General features: G+C 39.5%; 1 protein-coding gene across 1 annotated transcript in view; it reads left to right on the forward strand.

Moving 5' to 3' along the window:
* The window catches only part of LOC129237458 (uncharacterized), a 205,043-nt gene extending 185,884 nt beyond the window's left edge, over positions 1-19,159 (forward strand). Inside the window, exons 18-21 of the mRNA XM_054872231.1 lie at positions 186-1,657; positions 6,607-6,799; positions 9,178-9,327; positions 14,227-19,159. Of these exons, the coding sequence (XP_054728206.1) occupies positions 186-1,657; positions 6,607-6,799; positions 9,178-9,327; positions 14,227-17,088 (4,677 nt within the window). The 3' untranslated portion in view covers positions 17,089-19,159. The remainder of the gene's footprint in view (positions 1-185; positions 1,658-6,606; positions 6,800-9,177; positions 9,328-14,226) is intronic.
* Positions 19,160-21,178: the final 2,019 nt, after the last annotated feature.

The raw sequence follows: 21,178 nt of genomic DNA on the forward strand, positions 1-21,178 counted from the left end.
TTCTTGGTACAATTTTTTGGCTATTTAAATATATTTAATTATCTTGCATTTATGCCGATTTGCGTCCTTGCTAGCATACATTTTTGCTCGGCTCATTTTTGTGCTGTTATTAATTTATTTCAAAAACTTCCAATTGCCCATGATAGATGTTTTTTTTCTTCTTTGTCTTTTATTCTCACAAACAGTGCCCGGGTTCGCCGTCACTTCTCAGACCACCGACTATCATAAGCGGCCAACGTTCACTCGACGAAGGCATTCCGTCGATTGATCTCATACCACCATCACCTGTACTAACGCACAAGCCATTGAATATACTGAATGCCAGCCAACTACGAGGAAGCAATACTAACCTAAGCAGCTGTAATTTAGTATCTAACAATAGTAGTTTACTCCCTAGTGCCCTAAGTAGCAATAGTAGTGTGCATAGTGTTGTCATAGATGATATTTCGAAGAATTCCGATGCTAGCGCCTCGGGACCGATATTTGTGCCAACAACGATCTCGACAGTGTCCACAGTCAGCACATCATTACCAGCCGGTGCAAGTGCTGCTGGTAGTAGCGTTATTGTCAATGGTTGTGCTGGCGGCGGCAGCGCCGTAAGTAGCATAGAACTATCGCCACTTGCCGCCGCCGTTGTCGTCACCACAGGTGCTATGTCGCTGACACCTACAGCGACCACCACAGCAGTAGCAGCATCAACAGCAGGAACGGCAGTCCCACCCTCAACCCCCTTACTAGCCAGCAGCAATGAAGCGACGCCGACACTGCCGCCTACAAACGCCTCAACGACAACAACAATCAGCCCTTCGCTAACCGGCATGCAGCGCATACCCAGCCTAAAGCGTTTCCGACGCAGCAGTTCGAAACGAAAGAAGAAGTCTGCCGATGCCGGCAGTGGCGCCGAAGATGACGAACAGCAGCAGCTAAACAATGGCAGCGACAATTCATATCTGCTGGCGCCGCATAGCAATGGTGCTTCTATACGCTCCGACTCATTTCTGAGTCCGGCGCGAACGCCTACAACAAGCGCCGCACTAACAGCTAACAATCAGACTAGTCAACACAAGACGAAAGACACAAACCGTCTTAGTCCGCAAAACTCGATACGTCGTCTCTCCACAACACTCAGCATTGGCAGTATACCGCCGTTGGGTAGCCGTCGTGCCTCCGCTTGTATCTTCAACTCACAGCTGTATCAAAATCTTAATCAGCCGCCCAAATTGTATGCACCCTCAGCTGCCCAACGACGCATGTCTTCATTCGAGTTGGCCTTCAGCAAAAGTTCCCAACTCAATTTGCATAATTTGGAGGCGAATAGAAAATCAATGTCATACACGAACTCCAAACTTGATTTGGACAAATGGCAGAGATCGTATATGAATCTTCAAGAACCAGATATGTTACAACAATACATACAGGAGCGTGAGAAGCGCAAGAGTTCCATTAGTCATTACACGCGACAACAGCAACTGCAACAAAAGCAACAAAAGCAACAAGAGCTCGAGATACCGCAGCAGTCGATGACGGAACAACAATCGATGACACAGAGCTCTGGGCGTATGACAAAGTTGAAAATACTCATCGAACGACTGAAACCGACACACCTCACCGAGAAGAGGGAGACATACTCGCTATACATATTAGCGGAAGAGAATAGGTAAGTGCGAAGCAAAAATAAGATGCGGCCGCAGTCAAATTGTGGGCTTGTATGATCAGAAGTAGAAATATGTGAAGATGATCATAATTCGCTTATTCAAACATGAAGAAAAAACGGCAAACGCGTCAGCAATTAGTGGCTAATTGTAAATCCGGAATGAACTTCTGCTCAAAACTGTACTCGAAATCAGAGCAGTATACCTATAAGGGTCATGATTCGACAGAGTGTCAACTGAATTTATGTAATCCCACGCTTTTATTTCTACGGCCCATGCAATCACCTACTCGGTTTGAGAAGCTCCTCAGATATTCTAATATTTCATTCTGCTCACTAATATACGAATGGGAAGGTGGATCTATAAAGCCTTCACTTAATTGAGGGAGAGGTTTCTAATAATCTTATTCGTTCCTGTACATACAATCACATATCCGATCTTATTACTCTGTGTGCTGAGTTAAGGAATAGTTCCTCATAAAAAAACTAGGCATAACAATGTAGGTCAGTCCATTTGTAGAAAAACATCAAGACGTATGCTACAAATAGGAGGAGAAGCTCGGCCAAACACCCAATAAACCTAACCTAAAACACTACATAAGTTAATTTAACACAACGTTACTTATCTATATGTAGGTAGATGGATATATGGACAGAGGTTTGTAGTTCGATTTTAAGTTTTCGTGTGCCTTCCAGACTCAGTTATTTCAATTATACCAGAATGGCACTGGGCTGGACTGCGCGTATGTGCCTCAACGGCAATTCGCTTAATTGAAGGGCAGTGTTAGTGCCCCATAACTTTATTATTCACACTGGATGCTCAGATTTTTTGCTCCGCATTAGTTTTCATATACAAAAAAGTTCACTTCACTAATGCGATGCAATTTTTTTTAGGACATTCAAATTCCCGGTATAGCCCATTTAATGCAACATTACCTCATATTTTTTTCTCAACATAGTTATTGTTGAATTGGAGCTTTGTAATAACCACTAGACTACAATTACCTAAAGCTGATTCAACACTTTCAGTTTGTAATCCCGCAAAAAAGTAGCGTAATCCATACAACATTCACATACCTATAGTATATACCCTGTGTATGTACTCGATTGTATGTATGTACGTATTTACATATGAATACATTTCAATTTGTACGTACTCACCTGATGATTTTTTCCGCTTCGTCGCTCGCTTCATTCTCCCAATGCCATTGGGGATTTTTGCGCTCACGTAAATACAAAGTTTTGCCTTTATCCTCTTTGCCATGTTGGCTGTGCCCAGTGAGGCATTAAAATCAGCAGCTACTCGTATTTTGTAATGGCGCGTTGCTGCTGCTGCTACTGTTGCTGCTAAAATTGCAATGACAAAAATACAAAAAAGCAAACATTACTGACAATGAGTTAGTTTGTTAGGAAGCTTTAGCATCCTGTTTGCAACGAACCATTTGAACAATATGTAACCGTATTTTCATTTCAAATAGTTTTGTGCACATCTCAGTGTAAACAGAGTTATACTCTAGTAATGCATGCACATATGAGTGTGTGCGTGGTGATTATATGCTACCGTAATCCCAGCAGTATCCAGCTGTGCTTGCAACCGGTCAACAGTCAACTGACCGTACCGACTAGCCACCTAACCACCTAACCGAACAGTCGTACACTCAATAACCAGCAGCTAGCTTATCTAGTCAGCAATTCATTCATTCATTTATACGTTCATTCGTTTATATAGCTCCCATTCGTACATTCATACGAGTGGCGAAAAACCCATTTACTGCTCGACTTATTTGGCAATGTGATTGGCCTCAAGTATTTGAGCAGCAGGTGGTCATACACTCAAATATGTAAACATATTAGCCGCTGAGGAATGGAACTGCTGAGAAAAGGATGTGTGCACTTCGTCGGTTTCGGGTGAAAATGAAAGCCTCCTTAAGCTTACAGACTTATAGATATAAAATCAGTGTCTATCGCACAGTAAGTAATTTATAAAAAGAGCCAAGAGTATATTCGATTTTTTTTTGTAATAATATACGCATATAAAGGTGACTTACTGGAGAATGCTCGCGGTATATTTGCGCCATTATTTTCATTATTCTTCCTATATTCTGAAACTATCACCCCATTCATGAAATCATAAGATAGCTTACAGACTCATCTCTTATCTCTCTTACAACCATACAGAGACAATTACTATAGGCGTTAAGAGCCTCTCAATTCAGGCTGGTAGTCTGTGAGACTTACACCCCACAATGGATGGACTCCCAGTATAACAAACTATCACAAACTTACTCCTCAATTCGGGCTGATATTCCGTTCACTAGTAACATACAACCACAAAAAGAAGACAAGCTGGACTATTAGCACTGTCTTTAATATCCATGTAGGGAGTAATGTAGGGTAGGTGAAATGGTTAAAGTACCAGACTGGCACTCCCCAAGTAGCAATCAAACGTCGTTTTAATACCATTATGAAACCCCCTGGCGGCCGCTGTAGCCGAATGGGTTGGTGCGTGACTACCATTCGGAATTCACAGAAAGAACGTTGGTTCGAATCTCGGTGAAAACACCAAAATTAAGAAAAACATTTTTCTAATAGCGGTCGCCCCTCAGCAGGCAATGGCAAACCGCCGAGTGTATTTCTGCCATGAAAAAGCTCCTCATAAAAATATCTGCAGTTTGGAGTCGGCTTGAAACTGTAGGTCCCATTTGTGGAACAACATAGGAGGAGGAGCTCGGCGGCCAAACACCCAAAAAGGGTGTACGCGCCAATTATATATAATATATATATGAGACCCCCTACAACCCATCAGAGTTGTTGATGTAACGGAGAAGGTTGATAGGACTTAGGTTGCAAGACTATCCCAAGCTGTCGAAGAAAGGAGCACCCAGTGGCTTTAATAGTCTATCTGTCAAACCCGGACATTTACAGAGGAAGTGCTCACAGTGTCCACAGCTTCTGCAATGGGGATTAAGTGATAAACTTAGCTTTTCTGCGTGTGTTCCGATTGTCCAACGACCGCTAAACACAGCTACGAGTTTGGAAATTGAATGACATGGAGTCCGCAGGACTTTCTGCGTTCTGTCATTCTAAATTGTGAAGGTTACACAGTTACTAGTTGTGCAATTCCCCTTTAACAACAGTCAGGCGAATGCCGGTGAGCGAGCGTTGAACTTTGAGACCTATTCAGCCAACAACTTCCTGGTAAGCTCATCAGTAATTCCATTTCCCTCTATGTTCCTATAACCTAGAACCTAGATCAGAGAAATTTTACCTGCACACCCAAGAGGTTTGGTCTCCTTCTTACAGGAGTTGACCAGATGAATATGCACCATGGTGTCGTCAAAGCCTTGACCACTGCTTGACTATCAGAAAAAATTTCAATATCACCTTCACTTCCGCGCTTCCTAAGCATTCTGCATGCCTGCTGAATAGCAAAGACTTCTGCCTGGAAAATACTAGCAGTATTCGGCAGTTTTAAGGAAATAGATAAATTGGCTGCTCCGACTAGCGATTTCATCTTGAAGCCATCAGTGGAGACGTAGGTCACTCCAGCAACTCCAGTTTCAACACCAACTAACTAGTCTCCCAAGTTAAGTCCTTCGCTTTTATTATACCCAATAAATAGCAGAACAAAAGCAATCTTTGGTCGCGGTGCCATTCTCCTCGTCGGTCATAGGATCGTGGGTACATATGAGTGAGATACGGAATATTACTATGAAGCGGATTGTGGTGACTACGCTCATCCACGGAGTGAACGACAGTATAAATAGTTAATGGCCAAGTTTCTCTATCACCACAAATATAGGGTTATTCAATAGGTGCGTTTCAACTTTTTTCCAATAGGGAGGGCGAACGACGCAATATTTTTTATTTTTCGCTTGTCATTTGTAAATTTCATTAGTATACATTTCATCATGGAACGCTACACACTTCAGCAACGATTGCAAATCGTGCAAATTTTTTATGAAAATAATCGTTCTGTTGCTGCTACTTTAAAAGCATTACGGCCATTTTACGGTCCATTTAACAAGCCGTCCCGTTTTGGGGTTATGTGAAGTCATTGGGCTACAGTAACAAGTCGGCGACGATTTGTGAGCTCAGAGCCAATATTGAACGCGAAATTGCTGGAATTTCGGCCGATTTATGCAAAACAGTGGTCGAAAATTGGGTTCTCGTCGAGGTCGTGCTCTACTTTTTATTCGAGGTTGTTTTCTGCGGCAGTTTTCTAGTACGTTCATAAAGTGAGCCACTTGCTCCAAGACAGACGTCCGCCTGCAGCCGGAGCTACTGACGAGCAGACTCTGCATACCTTGGTGAGCACTTAAACTGAATGGGTAGGAGTTGTCTCTTCATGGTTGATCTTTTCACTATAGTTCGCTTGTTTAGTTACTAGCTAGAGCAAGAAAAATCGATTAAAAGATTGCGACATCCCTGAGAGTATTCCTGGCTGTGACGTAACAGTTGAAAAAGCATGAAAGAGAGTGCGATAAATTCGCACGCGATTATCAACAAAAGAGAAAAACAATACAACAGTACAACAGTACAACTAAGGCAACAATACAAATCAGTAGATCCTGTAATCTTTCTGAGGGCGTGTCAGCGGATGTCACCATCTTTTGTATTATCTCCACCGCAAAGAAGATAGATTACAAAGTTTCGGCCATCCGAAGCGAAATTGGGAGAGTAACTTCGGATCCCACGTTATCGGGGCTTCGACAATGGAATTCTGCATACACATTTAGCACGCATTCACACACTCGTCCAATCAGTCATTGTTCAGATAACAGCGTTGTACGCTACTTGAACCGTTGCTCTTTCAAACAAGCATTAGAATGGGTCACTTTCAGTAATCGAAGAACTATGTTTTCCCTTTATTTTTCACATACTAACTTAAAATTTCATTGAGTTACGTTGTTCCATTTACTATAAGTATACTTTTCCTTCTGTATATTCAACAGGTTCCGTGAAATGTGTGTGTGGTTTGTTAATCAAAAATGGTTCGACAATGTTGTCCTGCTGTTTATCGCACTCAATTGTATTACCTTGGCTATGGAACGACCAAATATACCGCCAGCGAGTAATGAACGTTTATTCCTCGCCACAGCCAATTACGTGTTCACAGCCGTATTTACAGTGGAAATGCTCATTAAGGTAAGTCCAACTTCAACAAAACAAAAACACAAAGAGAAGCAACACCATCACTCGGACGCCTCTTGTGACTAAACAAGAAAAATATAAACGCCGTAAATATCTCTGCATACCTGTAAATGTACGACTGCATGTACTACTAGCAGAGCTATGTACTTGTAGTCATTGTATCCTTTTGCTTGCCCATACTACGAGTCCATGCTCAAAACAGCATGTCGCCATTGATGGCAGTAGCTGTTATTGTTCAGCCTTACCGGCAACAGGCATTCTGCTCTAATGATAATGGCGCAACATTTTCGGGATTACATTCTTGTTGCTGGTATTTTTAGTGTATTGCACAGTATGTAAGTGTGTGTAAGGATCTAAAGAGCTAAGGATTTGGTAGTGTTTACAGTGTTTTCCAGCTGCGTTTGGTTGCATAAATGGGAATACACTTGTCTTTGGCATTTAACTCGAGCGCTTTTGATCTTTGTTGGTTTGCATTTGGAAAAATGATGCTTTGGCAGTGGCACTGAAATGAAGGCTCTCTTTGTGCATTTCTAGTTGAATGGAAGGTGAAAAGTTGGCCATAGGCAGAAGTATTTAATAGATGCTATTCGAGCATTGCTGCCCGAAACTAGCTGTTTTTAATCGGACTTGGTTGTGAAAACCAATTGCTGTATTGGCTGTTTAGAGTTCAGAAGAAAACGCCGCCAATCCATAATCTAGCAAAAACTGCATCCATGAAAAGAGTAATAGAAGATAACTAGCGTTTAAGTGAGTTGTGCTTAAAATTTCTTTCGCCCATAAGTGTGAAATTCTCAAATGGTAGTTGCGCTATTGGCTAGTTTTTCATATGACCAGCATAAATATGCACCTCTCAAACTGCTTATGAAATGGTATTTTGGAGGCGTACATTGCTTGCGTACTACAGGCAAAGTCAAAGCATCAACATATTGTTCTCTCTCAAGAGCAAAATTCTTCATAGATAGCTATAACATTTTTATGAATACATCCAAGCTGCCAAAACATCAGACCATTAATCACTACTTGTAAGAAGTATAGCATAGGATAAGGAGTTGCCCACGCGAGGAACTCACTTAGACAAAGAATCAAAATACGTCCATTGTGATGCCATACAGAGGAAGGACAGGGAAAAAGAACCAGACATGAGGAAAAAGGAAGAAGGGGCTTTGCATTGGAGGATAACGACCATCGGCGGCTAATTATATTTCTATGAACTGCTTTCAGCTACTGATGAAATCCACCAGGTGTATGATATTTAGGTGTAGGTGTAGGAAAAAAATGAGAGCCCAGATGTCTTAATCTCAGCCCGACGAGAGCTGGGCAGCTGAGAAGAAGGTGCTGCAGAAAGGACTTGAAGCAATCCCAAGCTTCACCACATGGATACCTAATGGACAAAGGGTACGCACCAAATTTGAGAGCGGTGGCATTGCTAGCCTTAAAAGTTCACTCGAGCGCCCCCGAACTCTCCGTGACCATAAATATCTCACGACTTTGCGCGTTTGCGCACTAACGCAAAGTGGACACAAGCCCATCTTTTCAGCAGTAGGCCACAGGTTCCTAAGGGAGTCCAATCCTTTCATTTCGTAGTGAAACCATTCCAGGGTCTCCTGTCTAGTCAGCTCATCAGCCCAGCAGTTTCCCTCTAAACCACTGTGACCGATAACTCAAATGAGCGTACCAACTGCCGCAACACGGCGCAAACCCAACGCATTATTGTAGTTATTGTCCCGTCCTCTGCCATCTCCCTAATATTTAAATTGCGATTATTGATCAATTTTACCTTCACTTTATTGATGTTTTCCTCAGTATCCAATGTCGACGGCCTGCGACTGCGTTCGTCATCCTCGATGGACTCACAATTTCTTCTGAAGCCTTCATGCCACTCGTAAACGACTGTTTTCTTTGGAGTATAGTTTCCAAACATTTCTAAAGTTTTTCCACAATTTAATCCATTTTGAACACAAAATTACTACAAACTGGTTGTTAGAAATTCAAATCCATTTTTACAACTGTAAAGAATCGAAAACACTCAAGACCGCACAACATTTACAAATGTCAAGCAATGGCGATAATGTGGCAACCTAACAAAAAAAAAACAGAACCCACATCTTAAACTTAGAGCGTCGTCTGAGGTTTTTCCGGGAATCTTTTGACCAGGGTGGTATATACTGCAATCATTCGCTTACGCCTCCCTCTCTTTTAGCGTCGGCATCATTAAGATGTCATTATGGACTATTTCACCTTAAACATTAAGTGAATACGTACTTGATTATATGTGCACACCTATACACACAAATACCTCTCGTCCTTCATTTTACTTTTACTTCCTATTTAAATGATTTGCATTTTTCTTTTCTTACTCTCGTTTCGACTAGGTGGTGTCGACTGGCATGTTTTATGGCACCGATGCCTATTTCACATCCGGCTGGAATATTATGGATGGCTCATTGGTTATTATATCAATCATTGATTTATTAATGTCATTGTTTAGCCAATCGAGTTCAAAGATATTTGGGATTTTAAGGGTAAGTAGCGGGCAAGTATGTTTGATAAATGGTATTTGGTCACATACACAACTATGCCTATATACCTACATACGAGTACTATGATGATGAAAGGTTTAAGTTGTGACATTTTTGAGCCGCTGGTATGAATTAAAAGTTACATTGAGTTGAACGGTGGGTCTCAATGTTGTTGGCAGCTTTGAATATAAAATGTCAAGTCATATTCATAGTCAGTATATAAGAAGCAAAAGGGATGCAGGATCGAGAGCACATTTTTCTGTTTTATTTGCTAATTAATTTAGGGACGTGATTCGCTGAAAATTATCGGTTTTAATAGAAGCAATACTTTGGTGAATACGGAAAGCGATTTCTTTGGCGTAATTTTAAATGTTTTTTTTTTTTTTTTGTGTATTAAAAAAGAGAGAAGATATAATTAAGAATGTTCCTAAATCATTTAAAAAGATAATTTCAGTTACGTGAAGTAAAAAGTGCTGAATGTTTTAACGCTAGATGTCTTTTGTGAAGCATATTTCACGTTATATACCCGAAGCATTGGCTATTAGACGTATACGGCGATTTAAAGGTGAAATCACGCTTCAAATTATGTTCTGTGACAGATGTTGTTGTTGTTATAGCAGTTTATTAAGCCCTGCCAGCGCGATGTAGTCACCGATCATCATCGTCTAACTCATCTAAAGGTAGGTCCAGGAAGCGTGCTGCATCGACGAATTGGCTCCAGAGGGAGAGGGCTGTTAGGTGAATGCGTTTGAGAGGCAATGTGGATAGGTGGTTAGTATCATGCGGTGTATCTTCACATGCCGCACATATATTGTGTATGTCGGGGTGTATTCTGGATAAGTAGGAATGTAACCTACCGACCACTTCATCTGCAAAAAGTGCTGGTTAGTCTCCGATAATGGAATTCGACGATCGGGAGCTTAGGAAGGTGGTAGGAAGTGTACACTGTCCAGTCCAGTAGTTGTAGTTGTTTGCAAATATCTGCAGGCGTTATTCTCTTGGTAGCTCCCTAGTAGAAATTAACCGGGAGCATGGAGACCTTATTTTGAAGGTGTTGGAGGGGGAACATCATGAGGCATTCCGTGGCTGTCCTAATTGCAGTATTTTGACAGATCTGAAGCTTTTTCCACTACGTATCACTGGTGTCAGATAACCATAAGGGAGCAGCATAATTCAGAACCAGCCGTCCAATTTTTGGTTTTGTACCTTTGCAGTTCATTGTTTTTGCACCACGTGCTACCGGCTAGAGATTTCAGAACCTTGTTGCGTCTTGGACCGTACTGGTAATTGCGGTTGTGTGCACTGAAAAGGAGAGCAAACTATTCTGTGACAGCTTTGTGATTGATGAAGGCAGTGGTGTATTACAGCTTTCTAAAAAAAAAAAGCAAACAAATAGAAACTTCGAAAAATTCTGCAGTGCCACTAACGACCAGAGTGAAAGTTCGAGGCAGGCAGCAAAAAAAATAGTTTAGTTTATAGAACCAATATAGTATTGAATGCAAAGTGGGGACTTCAGCGATCTTATTCCTCTAATGCTCGTAGTGTTATAGAAGATGATGCACGCGCTGATGAGCCAATGATCGAAGATCTTTACAAAATCATGAAAACCATCAAGTCACACCAACGTGTGAACACTTATCCCATTAGGAGAAGATTATTTAGAAAACTATTTGAAACTAACTGCTTAAACATAACTACTTTAATTTCAGCATTGAAATTATGTAAAAAAAAAAACATTCAGCACTTTTACTTCACCTAATTAAAAAACCTAAACTAATTAAAAAACTGATCCGACTCGAGACCTAATGCACCTACTACACCTAACTTTCGACATACATAAAAATTATTGTATGTAGTAAGAAGTAAATTTAATAAGACATGTTGACTATTTTCTCATTTTTTTGTTATGTTTTGATACTTCTGGCCTGTTTTCTATAAAATTCATTACTATCTAAGTCTATGGAGAGTTTCAGGCAAGGTGCTGGTAAATGAAATAATGCACTTCGTTTGAAACTTAGAAATTTAAAGATATGTAAACGGCGGCCGCCGTGGCCGAATGGGTTGGTGTGTGACTACCATTCGGTAGAACGTTGGTTCGAATATCGGTGAAACACCAAAATTAAGAAAAACATTTTTCTAATAGCGGTCGCCCCTCGGCAGGCAATGGCAAACCTCCGAGTGTATTTCTGCCATGAAAAAGCTCCCCATAAAAATATCTGCCGTTCGGAGTCGGCTTGAAACTGTAGGTCCCTTCATTTGTGGAACAAAATCAAGACGCACACCACAAATAGGAGGAGGAGCTCGGCCAAACACCCAAAAAGGGTGTACGCGCCAATTATATATATATATACAATCAAAGTATACAAAACCCGGCAATTTTAATAGAAGCTACTGTAGCCGAGTGTTGACCCGTTGATAACGGCAGTGGATCGTGTGTTAGATTTCTGCTGCTAACTGACATTTTTTCCTGAAAGCGATTGCCACTCGCCAGGCAATTTCAGACCACGTACGTCCTTATTTTTGTCTTGACAAAAAAAAGGTCTTATAAAAAGCAACTCACATTAGCTTCATTACAAATCAGGCCACCCCATTTATCATACAAAATTAGAAAGTGGAGTAGCGCTTCCCTGGTATGGTGGAAGGTTACTAAGAGCTTTCAAGCTTGGGTGGGGGCTCTCTTGATCTATTAATTGAGGAACCTACTCTACAGAATATTCGGAAACTAGGGAAAGTGGAACTTTAGAAGGGATTCGCATGTGAAATATATTCTCGCATAGGGCGACGCATAATCCACTAAAGGCATTTGGCTTCAAAGCATCTACTTCAAACTCTCTTACAACGTCGCAGCGTGTACACAAGGGCTTAACTTTTGAACATAAGAACTGGATTCCGATAAACGGAAACATCCAAGATAGCGAAAGGGCTGAGGAACTACCGCGCAGGATTCATCCTGTGTTATTAAGTATCGAGGAGCAGAGGCAAAAGTTCGATAACCTTACATCGAGTTATGATTGGCATTAGATGTTTGTTATACCAGCGGTAAACTTTCACTTATTCGCCAGAGGAGCCGAGTTTAAAATCATCACATTTTACTTGAGCTTACCAAGCAAGTGTTTACCATTCGCTGAAGCCTGCTGCCTTTTAAATCGTAGTAACTCACATATTTTTCTCATCTATTCGAAACTGATTAAGCAATGCAGATCTCTGGTTAAAGTCCGATGATAAAGGCAAATAGCTAAAAAATATCAATGTCAAAGTTTGATGCCGCATCTCGCTAGTTTATTGGCCCTACACATCCTTCGATATCGCAATCGTATGTTAAATTTAAGCCATCCCTTTAAAATATGTGAGGAATTTCATTGGATTTCTCCGGATACCGCATTATGTTGTGCCTGTCTCATGCCCTTAGTTATTGTCATCAGTTCCGTGTGAAAACCATTACAAAAGTCGGGGAGCCGAAAGCTAAAAGAGATTCCCAGATAATCGGAACACCTATACACCACCACTCACTTTACTCTCACGCTTTGAGCCGTCTGTGTGTGTATATGAATTGGCCCGCCCCGTCTTACAACTTCTCGTTTCCATACTGCCTTTGAGAGTGGGAGAGTCGTGCGCATTGTGGTGATAATTGGAGGCGGAAGTGCAGAGACCACCAATCAGGGAAGCTCCGAAATACCGGTTAGGACCTATTGAATAGTTATCGACTACACATGTATTTTTAACATAGATCTTCGAAGTCGGTGGTATCAAAATAACGTAGATAAAAGTTTGTAAAACCAAATTTTGGAAGGAAATAATTTTGATTTATTTTTATTTATTTGTTATTTCGAATTATGCTATTTGTGATGCAATTTTTAAAAACCTTGAAATGAACAACTCCAATAGTAAATTTAAAAGGTTATTTGGAATTATTGATTCCAACCAGCTTTATATATTGTATATTTTTATGAAATCGAGTGTGCAAAAACATGTATAAAAAACATTTTCAGGTAGTTAATTGCTTTTGAAAAATATCTTTTGCGTTAATTGCACGTTTCTGTGTTTTCTTTTCGAAACTTCCGTGTTTCAACTTTCTGAAATCAGCTAAACCTAAAATTTTAACCCTTTCCCACACTGAGTTTATGTATTTTCTAAAAAACAATATATTCTCGCTTAGTTTTAAAAAGATGCACTTTTTGTTATCAAAGATCCCTATTAAAGTTGTTGGCTGTAAATAAACGACATATAATATGTTTGTACTTCCATAGGTGCGTTTACTGTTTCATTTTGTTACATAAGTATTTACTTTGTATGTATTTGTATGAATAGTGCATTGGGGAATAAAAAGTAAACTTATAAAAACAAAACAAAAATTGAAAATATCAATGTAAAAACACCTGACCCTTTTTTCGCATATTTTATTCCCTACGCTTGATAGTTTTTTACATTTATAATATATGACATATAATAACTTGAAAACTGTTACTAATTTTTTCTCTATTTTTCTTCCTCACATTTCTTCATGGATATGCAATAATTGGTTAAAATAATTCCCCCATCCCGATTCATAAATTTACCAAAACATATATTCATTCGTTCTGCTAATTTCTTACCTCACTACTTTCTGGTTTCTTTCCAATCCTGCTCTTTCAAATGCCTAATTCGCTTCATTTAAATGACTCGCTTTGTACCCTCACAATATTCATATGTTTTAATCCTCTCTATATCACCTTGCTTCTTACTGTTCAACATATGTCATTCATCCTAACCTTCCATCAATTATTCTCATACCTCATTCACAAATCTCTTTCGATCCCCTGTAACTCACTATCACATCCTTCTTCCTCGTTATCCTACAAATCACTTCGTAATATCCTTCCAACCAATCGCTTCTCCATCAATTTGTCCATTATCTCATTTTAGGTGTTTCGACTACTTCGTTCCCTACGGCCGCTGCGTGTGATCAACCGCGCCCCGGGTCTGAAATTAGTCGTGCAAACGCTCTTATCGTCCCTACGTCCCATCGGCAACATCGTGCTGATCTGCTGCACCTTTTTCATCATATTCGGCATCTTAGGCGTGCAATTATTTAAGGGCACATTCTTCTATTGCGAGGGTGAAAATCTTAAAGGCGTTCTTACAAAGACGGATTGTCTCACACGCGGCTATGAGTGGAAGAATCGCAAATATAATTTCGATAATCTCGGCAAAGCGTTGATGTCGTTGTTCGTGTTGAGTTCGCGCGATGGTTGGGTGAACATCATGTATACGGGGTTGGATGCGGTGGGCGAGGATCTACAACCAGTTCCCAATTACAACGAATGGCGTTTGCTGTACTTCATTGCATTTATATTGCTCGTGGGTTTCTTTGTGCTCAACATGTTTGTCGGTGTGGTCGTTGAGAATTTCCATCGTTGTCGTGAGGAGCAAGAGAAGGAGGAGAAAATTCGTCGCGCCGCCAAACGTGCGTTGCAGATGGAAAAGAAGCGTCGGCGCATGCATGAGCCGCCATACTACATTAACTACTCCCCATCGCGTATGTTCGTGCACAATGTGGTTACATCAAAATATTTCGATCTGGCTATTGCCGCTGTGATTGGTCTCAATGTAGTCACCATGGCTATGGAGTACTACGGAATGGGAGATCCATTGGTGTATACACTTAAAGTCTTCAACTACTTCTTCACGGCAGTCTTTATACTTGAGGCGAGCATGAAAGTATTGACGCTCGGTTGGAGTCTTTACTTGAAAGATAAATGGAATCAACTTGATGTGGGAATTGTAGTGCTCTCGGTTGTGGGCATTGTACTTGAGGAATGGAAGACTAGTAAATTTCCGATTAATCCGACTATAATACGTGTGATGCGTGTGCTGCGTATTGCGCGAGTATTAAAACTACTCAAAATGGCCAAGGGTATACGTGCGCTGCTCGACACCGTGATGCAGGCTTTGCCGCAGGTCGGTAATTTGGGTCTGCTCTTCTTTTTGCTCTTCTTTATTTTCGCCGCCCTGGGCGTGGAACTGTTCGGTCGGCTGGAATGCTCCGAAAGGAATCCATGTCAGGGCTTAGGTGAACATGCACATTTCGCCAATTTCGGCATGGCTTTCCTCACATTGTTTCGCGTAGCGACTGGCGACAACTGGAACGGCATCATGAAGGATACGCTGCGAGAGGAGTGTGACGATGAGCCCGATTGCGTGCGCGATTGCTGCGTTAACATGGCTATAGCTCCAATATTCTTTGTGATATTCGTTCTAATGGCGCAGTTCGTATTGGTGAATGTCGTCGTGGCTGTACTGATGAAACACCTCGAGGAGAGCCACAAACAGATGGAAGACGAAATGGACATGGAAGTAGAGCTAGAGCGAGAACTTGTGCGCGAGCAGGAGTTTGAGAGTGAGCAAAAATTGTGTCAGCAGCTGGAACAGCAAACGCAACCGCCGCCGCCAGCACGCCAGCTGAACAAGATCAAATCGTTGCCGAAGAACTTTACCTACAGCACGCCCTCGCTGGACAAGAAGTTCCCAAGCGTGTTGAGCGGCATCGGTGGCATAAGTGCCGCTGGCATTGGCGGCCGCCGCCAGACCGTGCAATACTTCAATCAACCAAACGGCATTAGTTTGGCCGAACTGGGACAAGGCACACAGGCTAGTGTCGGTGCAGGTGCTGCTGTTGGCAGCAGTGGTGGGTCTGGTGGTGGCGGTGGTGTTGGCGTTGGCGTTAGCGGCGCGCTTAACGCACCACAATCGTTCAACGCACGCCTGAGCACAACAGCTGCGGAAAACAACTTTGATACAAAACTCCAACTTCAACCGACAGCGGGTGCGCTGGGACGGCGTGGCCGTCGCAGTTCGACCGCGTTCCGTAGTAAACGCGGCCTGCTCGCCAAAGAACGCTCCCTCGATGAGCAGGCCATACGCCGACGCACGCTAGAATCAAAGCGCATGAGCTGTGACTCACTACCACGGGGTGGCGATAGCATTGATTTTCGGCGTGGCACAATTTTTGAAAGTTTAGAGTCGGATGGCGCCGGTAGCCCCTCGTCCACGTACGATGTGCGCAGCATACGCAGCGAAGACGTGGTAGCGACAGCAAACGCTACTGCACGCAGTAGTGGCGCCTCGGATGCGCTCAGCATTGTAAGCGCAAGCGTTATTAGTGAAAAAACTACAACACCAATTACTGCACCGTTAGCAACAACCGCTGCAACGGCGGCACTGCCAATCGGCGGTGCCTTAACAACCGGATCAGCGTCACGTCGAACTTACGGACGCTCACTATCAACCGATCAAGCAACTAGCAGTGGACCGAGTAGTGGACGCGGCACCAGTGGTGGATTGCTGTCCGTACCGCGTAGCATGCCACCACGTAGCCGAAGTGGCAGCACCAAACAGCTTTTCAAACAGCAAGCGCTCGACGAAGATCCCGATATGGATGAAAATACGCTGCTGTTGCCGGTTGTCGTCGAGAGTAGCTGTGACGGCAACAACAGTGCCTCCACAACCACTAACAACGGCAATGGCAATGTGCATAGCAACGACAAACTTAACAATAATAGCTGTAACGGTGCCAATAATGCAAATATCAGTGGCAATGGCAATGGCGTTGTCGCTGTCGCTACGGTCATGGATCAGCTTGCGTTAAGCAAATCTGACTCGGCCGATATAATGCGCATCATTTCGGAGCGCAGACTCATGGATCAGCGTGACAATAGTGGTAATGAGGATTCTGACTACAAAGAGTTGTTGCTGGTGAAATCACCGCACTCCTCCGCTGATGGCTAAAAGGAATTAAATACTATAGGCTAAGAGTAGCGTACACAAACAAACTAACTATTATAACTAAATATACTATGTAAATGGAATTATAGGAAATATTTATATGTATATGTATAGTGGTAGTAGAGTTAACAGATTAAACGAACTAATGTTGAACAGCAACACATATTCATACACATAAAAGAATTCAAAGTTGCATAGAAAGATTTGTACATGCCCATTGAAGAAAATAGAAACTTCTGTTTTGTTGTTAAAATTTTTCCACTAACCACTGTAAATGGAGGTGTATCATCGAAGGCTCGTAATTAGAGGGTTTGTGTATTTTTTTCCTTTTCTCGTTTTACATCGAAAGTGCATACAATCTGACGCTGTTTTGAGCAAACCAACGAATAGTGAGCGGTGATTCCTTCAAATTCACCGAACGCCGATTAACGGTTTGATGTCGAACCCATCTTCGCATTCTGTACATCGTGTAGCCAGTAGAATGACAGTCTTCGAATGCACTTCGACGTATAGTTGTTCTCGTGACGAAGCCCCAGAAGACATAACTACTCGTTATAAGCAAGGATGATAGATTACCAGGTTTGGTCATCAGCAGTGGTGAAAAACGAAATGGGGCGAGTGTCTTCGGCTGCCCCCCGGCTGCTACCCGCTCATTTCACACGTATTCACACACTCTTGCAATTAGTCGGTGCTCAGGCAACAACGAGGTAACATGAGGAGTGGCTGTGCTGATTTTTTTGTATAACACCAGCACAATATCAGTTTACCGCTGTCATGACCCCTTTACGTCAGTCAATTAGCTGATGCTTTCAAATGCGTTGAGTGCCGGTTAACGGTCTGATATTGGACATACCGTTTCCCACCATGCCATACAGGCAAAGGCGCGATCAGTTATATGACTTACAAAGCCTTCTTTATCAGGCGCCTAAATTTTACTTAAAGCAGTTATTTTCATAATTTTGTTCCATTATTTTCGAATCCACCATTAGAGATTAAGTGCTACTTCTGGCTTATTTCCTCTCTTCAAAGACCGGTTAATTACTTTTATTATTTCCACTCTTCAAGGATCGGTTAATCACTCAAAATGTGCTCAGAGGTCTAGTCCACATCGTGTCTTGGCAAGCAAACTCCACAGTTGATGGTGGGGGAGCTGGTGGGCAGTCGTTGATTACAACTAGTATACCATTGCTGGCGATACTTTCCACTTGTATATATGTCTACACAATCACTGGAGACTTTTCTTAAATGTTTAAAATTATTTCTGTTGAAGAGATTCCGAAAGCGCTTCGCTGTAAATTTTCCCACACTTTGATTAATCTTGTTTCACAATTCTCATCACAAATACTAACAAACACAACTCTGTAGATACAATCGTGGGCATGTTGCAACTTTTAGGAAATCTTCTGAGCTATACGAAACACTAACAACACAAATGGAATTTTAGCACCAAACCAATTAAACTACATACATTTCAATACCGAAATTCATAGTGAAAATAGTACATTTGAATAAAAATTAAGAAATACAATAGTTTTAGGAAAAATGTTCAAAACTATGTATGTATGTATGCATATTAGACTAGTGCAGTTGTTTATATATTTTTCGGAATTATGAAACAAAAAATTTCATATAACAAATGTAAAAATGCAACACTATAAAGGAACACTGTTAAAAAACTTGTCTATAAAAATCATCAACTCTGTGATTAGCTGTAAAAATTACTGATTAAAAATCATAGCTTCAAAAAGTGAGTATAATTATAAAAAAAATCCGTAGTTACGAAATAATTTTATTTTATTACAGTAATTACTGTAATAAGCAAAATATAGAGAAGTAAGCAGAAAAAACTGAAGAAAAAATAAAAAAAAAACAAGAGAAAAAGTAAAAATTTGTTATCGATTACTAAACGAAAACTTCAACTGGAATAACTGTAATAAACATCTGAGCGCAGAATCTTCCTAACCAGAACTAAGAGTGCAAGTTGTGCAACAATTAGTAAAGAAAATACTATAAAAATATAATATTTTGTATAAAGTAAAGTTTAGTTAGTATGGAAAAGAAGCATAAAAAATTGTTAACAACATAAATTAATTTTACAGTTATGCAAAAAATAAAAAAAATAATAATCATTTCAATTCCCTCTTTATAACGGTGAACCGACAGCTGATGTGTCATTTTTAAATTGGTTTGTGTCTAGGGTAACTCAAATATAATACTTGATATGTGCAGTTGTTGTCAACGAAAAACTCATTAAAAATGATACCATGATATGTATGTAAATATGCAATATTAGCTTTAAGCGGTAAACGATTAAAGAACAAAAGCGACTATGATTCATTTAAGAGTTATGAAGAAATATGAAGCAAAAAGGTAACTCATATAAGACTTTCCTTGGTCAAAACAATAAATCAAACAAAAGAAAATACGGATTTAAATAAAATAAAATAAAAGAAAATAAATTAAAGAAATAAAAATAAAATAAAATAAATTAAATAAATTAAAATAAAATCAAATCAAATCAAATAAAACAAAATAAATTAAATTAAATCAAATCAAATAAAAATAAAAATAAAAATAAAAATAAAATAAAATAAAATAAAATAAAATAAAATAAAATAAAATAAAATAAAATAAAATAAAATAAAATAAAATAAAACAAAATAAATTAAATTAAATTAAATTAAATCAAATCAAATAAAAATAAAAATTAAATAAAATTAAATAACATAAAATAAAACAAAATAAAATAAAAAGAGCTAAAATAAAAAACAAAAACAATTATGTAAACTTTAACAAAATATTAGCGCATCTCTTCTCCCTGAAACGTCTTCCTCATCTTTAAGCAGAAGTGAAATTAATTAAAACAAAGTATATAAATAAAAAAATACTTTAAAAATTTAGTAGGTACTCGTGCTTGAAAAAAAGTTACAATTGTAAAAAACAATGTTTTCAATTAGAGAGTTAGTCGAAAATTTAAACGTAAGTTAAATTACTGTTGTAAAATAAAAAATGTTACGCGCCAATAAAAGCAAATATAATATTGAATGATTTAACGGAATGAAAAAAAAATAATATAATATTTGTAAAAAAAACTATTTGTAGTAAAAAAATTATATTTTTAAAGAAAATTATGCCACAAAAAATCAGATTTATATACAAAAACATTAGAAATTATTATATTCAACACATATTATTATTACACGAAAAAGAAATAATAAAATCAGTATTTCGACAAATGACAATCTGCGCATGCTGTTTTTTTTATTTTGATTATTAATTTGGACTGCATCATTTTTACACACTTTTTCTAATTAAAATCATTTGTTTTGTTCTCTGTTTCATAATTTAGTATTTGTCTACGAAATTTACTTAGAATTTGTGCATTTTTTCCTACTCAATACTTTGGTTTTCTTATAATAGCGTTTTAAATCTATTTTTTATAAATTTGGATAGTAAAAATTAAAAAAAAACACATATATTTTCTTACATGCAGGAAAATTGCCATATTCTAAAAAGTACAGGCAAAATTATTACCTTCAATAACACAAAATAAATTTTACACTATAAGAATATTTCATTTTCAATTTTTCGCCCAATGACTCAAACTACAAACATTGTTGAAAACAATTAATTATTCCTAGTATGTTATTTATAATATACAGTGGCTGAGAAAAGTATGCAGAAAGAAAATTTATGCAAAATGGTAATATTTTTTTTAGATTATCAATTTACTGCGAACACAAGCCTCAAAGGGGGCATTAGGAGCACAACTTACTAGCTCGTCTGTTACTTTTTACCCTATTACAGGCAATTTACTATTCGTCACAGAGTGATTTGAGAGACACAATATTATGGAGTTATGAAAAACTTTCTGATCCAATTGAATTCCCTCTAATCTCCTCCTGAGCGATTTCTTTCGATTTTTTGACTATTTTAGATGTAAACCATATCTACCGGACGTAAGAGGAAGGTAGATTAGAGCGCTTCTCCTATTATTTTGCTCATAACGAGCACTCTCCACAAAAAATGGAGCATTTAGGTCGAACTAGAAAATTTTCAAGCTCATAACTGCGTTAAATTTAACCGAAAAAGA

This window comes from Anastrepha obliqua, chromosome 2 (assembly GCF_027943255.1).
Source record: "Anastrepha obliqua isolate idAnaObli1 chromosome 2, idAnaObli1_1.0, whole genome shotgun sequence".
Lineage (NCBI taxonomy): Eukaryota > Metazoa > Arthropoda > Insecta > Diptera > Tephritidae > Anastrepha > Anastrepha obliqua.